Source organism: Eimeria mitis, genomic scaffold, assembly GCF_000499745.2.
Source record: "Eimeria mitis Houghton genomic scaffold, Emh_scaff7891, whole genome shotgun sequence".
NCBI classification, from domain to species: domain Eukaryota; phylum Apicomplexa; class Conoidasida; order Eucoccidiorida; family Eimeriidae; genus Eimeria; species Eimeria mitis.
Genome location: NW_024016168.1, coordinates 1 through 2,097, shown reverse-complemented (window position 1 = coordinate 2,097; position 2,097 = coordinate 1). Strand labels below are relative to the sequence as shown.

The 2,097-nt window shown below is 50.4% G+C and overlaps 1 protein-coding gene across 1 annotated transcript; it reads right to left on the bottom strand.

Annotated features, from left to right (window-relative positions):
• Positions 1 to 1,267: 1,267 nt before the first annotated feature.
• On the bottom strand, positions 1,268 to 2,035 carry EMH_0092980 (uncharacterized protein; the record flags this gene model as incomplete). The annotated part of the gene is made up of 1 exon (XM_038023084.1): positions 1,268 to 2,035. One exon carries the CDS (start codon positions 2,033 to 2,035, stop codon positions 1,268 to 1,270), a length of 768 nt encoding a protein of 255 aa, XP_037878938.1.
• Positions 2,036 to 2,097: the final 62 nt, after the last annotated feature.

Genomic DNA, 2,097 nt, shown 5'->3' with positions numbered 1-2,097 from the left:
AATATAATATAATATAATATAATATAATATAATATAATATAATATAATATAATATAATATAATATTATATTATATTTATATAAAAAAATATAAATATATTGTCTCTTCTTATACACCCCACACATGGAGACACCTATACACCCCACAAACAAGCAGAGCTCAGCCTCAGGCCTAAGCAGCACCGCTGCAGCAGCTGCAGCAGCTAGCTAGCTGCAGCTAGCCACACAGCTAGCTAGCCGCAGCTAGCCACACAACTAGCCACACAGCTAGCTGCGCAGCTAGCCACACAGCTAGACACACAGCTAGCCACAGCTAGCCACACAGCTAGCCACAGCTAGCCACACAGCTAGCCACAGCTAGCCACACAGCTAGCCACGCAGCTAGCCACACAGCTAGCCACGCAGCTAGCCACACAGCTAGCCACCGCTAGCTGCAGTTCTACAAGCCGCCAAAGAAGCGGTTGTGATGAGAATTGTCTCCCCCCGCAAGCGACTGCAGACTGAGGTGTACAGACAGCTCAACCCTAAACCCTAAACCCTAAACCCTAAACCCTAAACCCTAAACCCTAAACCCTAAATTGTAAACCCTAAACCCTGATAAACTGTTGTACTTACAAGCCCCAGAGTGGATACAGTGCTCTGCTCCTACACCTAACCCTAAACCCTAAACCCTAAACCCTAAACCCTAAACCCTAATTTTGCGTGCCTAGAAAGAAGAGACAGAAGAGAGAGGAGACAGAAAAAGGAGACAGTTTGTTGAGCTGTCTCTTCTCCACCTGTTGGGGAAATACCTGCAAAAAAGACATAAAAAACCCCTGCTGCTGCTGCTGCTGCTGCTGCTGCTGCTGCTGTTGCTGCTGCTGTTGCTGCTAGTGCAACAGCAGCAAAGCAGCTTGCTGCTGCTGCAGCACGCGCTGCAGCAGCAGCAGCAACAAATAAATTATTAAATTTATGACAAAAATAAAGACACAAACTGCAACTACTAAACAAAACGCAAAAATTCAGATGCGCCAAGACAAGCAGCAGCAGCAGCAGCAGCAGCAACACTTGCTGCTGCAGCTGCAGCTGCAGCTACTGTTGCTACTGTTGCTGTTGCTACTGCTGCTGTTGCTACTGCTGCAGCAGCAGCAGCAGCAGCTAATGCTGCTGAGAGGATGGACTAAAACGAAGAGGACCAGATGTCGCTGCTTCTGCTGCTGCTGCTGCTGTTACTGCTGCTGCTGCTGCTGCTGCTGCTGCTGCTGCTGCAGTGCGTTTTATAGGGTTGTCTACTGCTGGCCGCACAGCAGCAGCTGCTGCTGCTGCAGCTGCTGCTGCTGCTGCACGAAGAAGCACCAGCGTGCTGCTTCATGGAGTTGTAGAGACGGTAAGGGGAGAGGAGACAGCTGCTGCTGCTGCTGCTGCTGCTGCGCGGCGGGGCAAGCAGCAGCAGCAGCAGCAGCAGCAGCAGCAGCAACAGCTTGTCTTAGTACACCTAAAAGATGCAGCAGCTTCTCAACAGGAAGAGCAACAACACAATACTGGAATATATTTTTTTCTGCTGCTGCAGTTTGACATTTGTGCTGCTGCTGCAGCAGCAGTTGCTGCTGCTGCTGCTGCTGCTGCTGCTGCTGCTGTCTTTTTGCTGCAGCAATATCATCCATCTGTTGTCGCTGCAGCAGCAGAATGTTTTCCTGCTGCTGTCTGTGGTGTCTCCACAGCGCATGCATCTCCTCATCGTGCTGCTTGTGCTGCTGCTGCAGCTGCTGCAGCGTGTATTTTCTCTTTAGGATCTGCTGCTGCTGCTGTCGCTGCAGCAGCTTCTCTTCGTTTCTTTGTTTTTCTCTCAACTCAGCTGTCTCCTTTATATGTATAAGTAAAAGTGCATTTGTCTCCTTTTTTATTTTTATTGCCAGTTCATCCTTTTGCTGCTTCTGCTGCTCCTCCAACGTCTGCTGCTCCTGCTGCTGCTGCTCCTGCTGCTGCTGCTGCTGCTGCTGCAGCACACACGGCTGCTGCAGCAAATACCTAAACAACACATATGCGGTGCGGGCCATCGGGGGGCCCCCCTGGTCGCTGCGGCTAACAAACTGAGCAGCGGGGCCCCCTACAGCAGCAG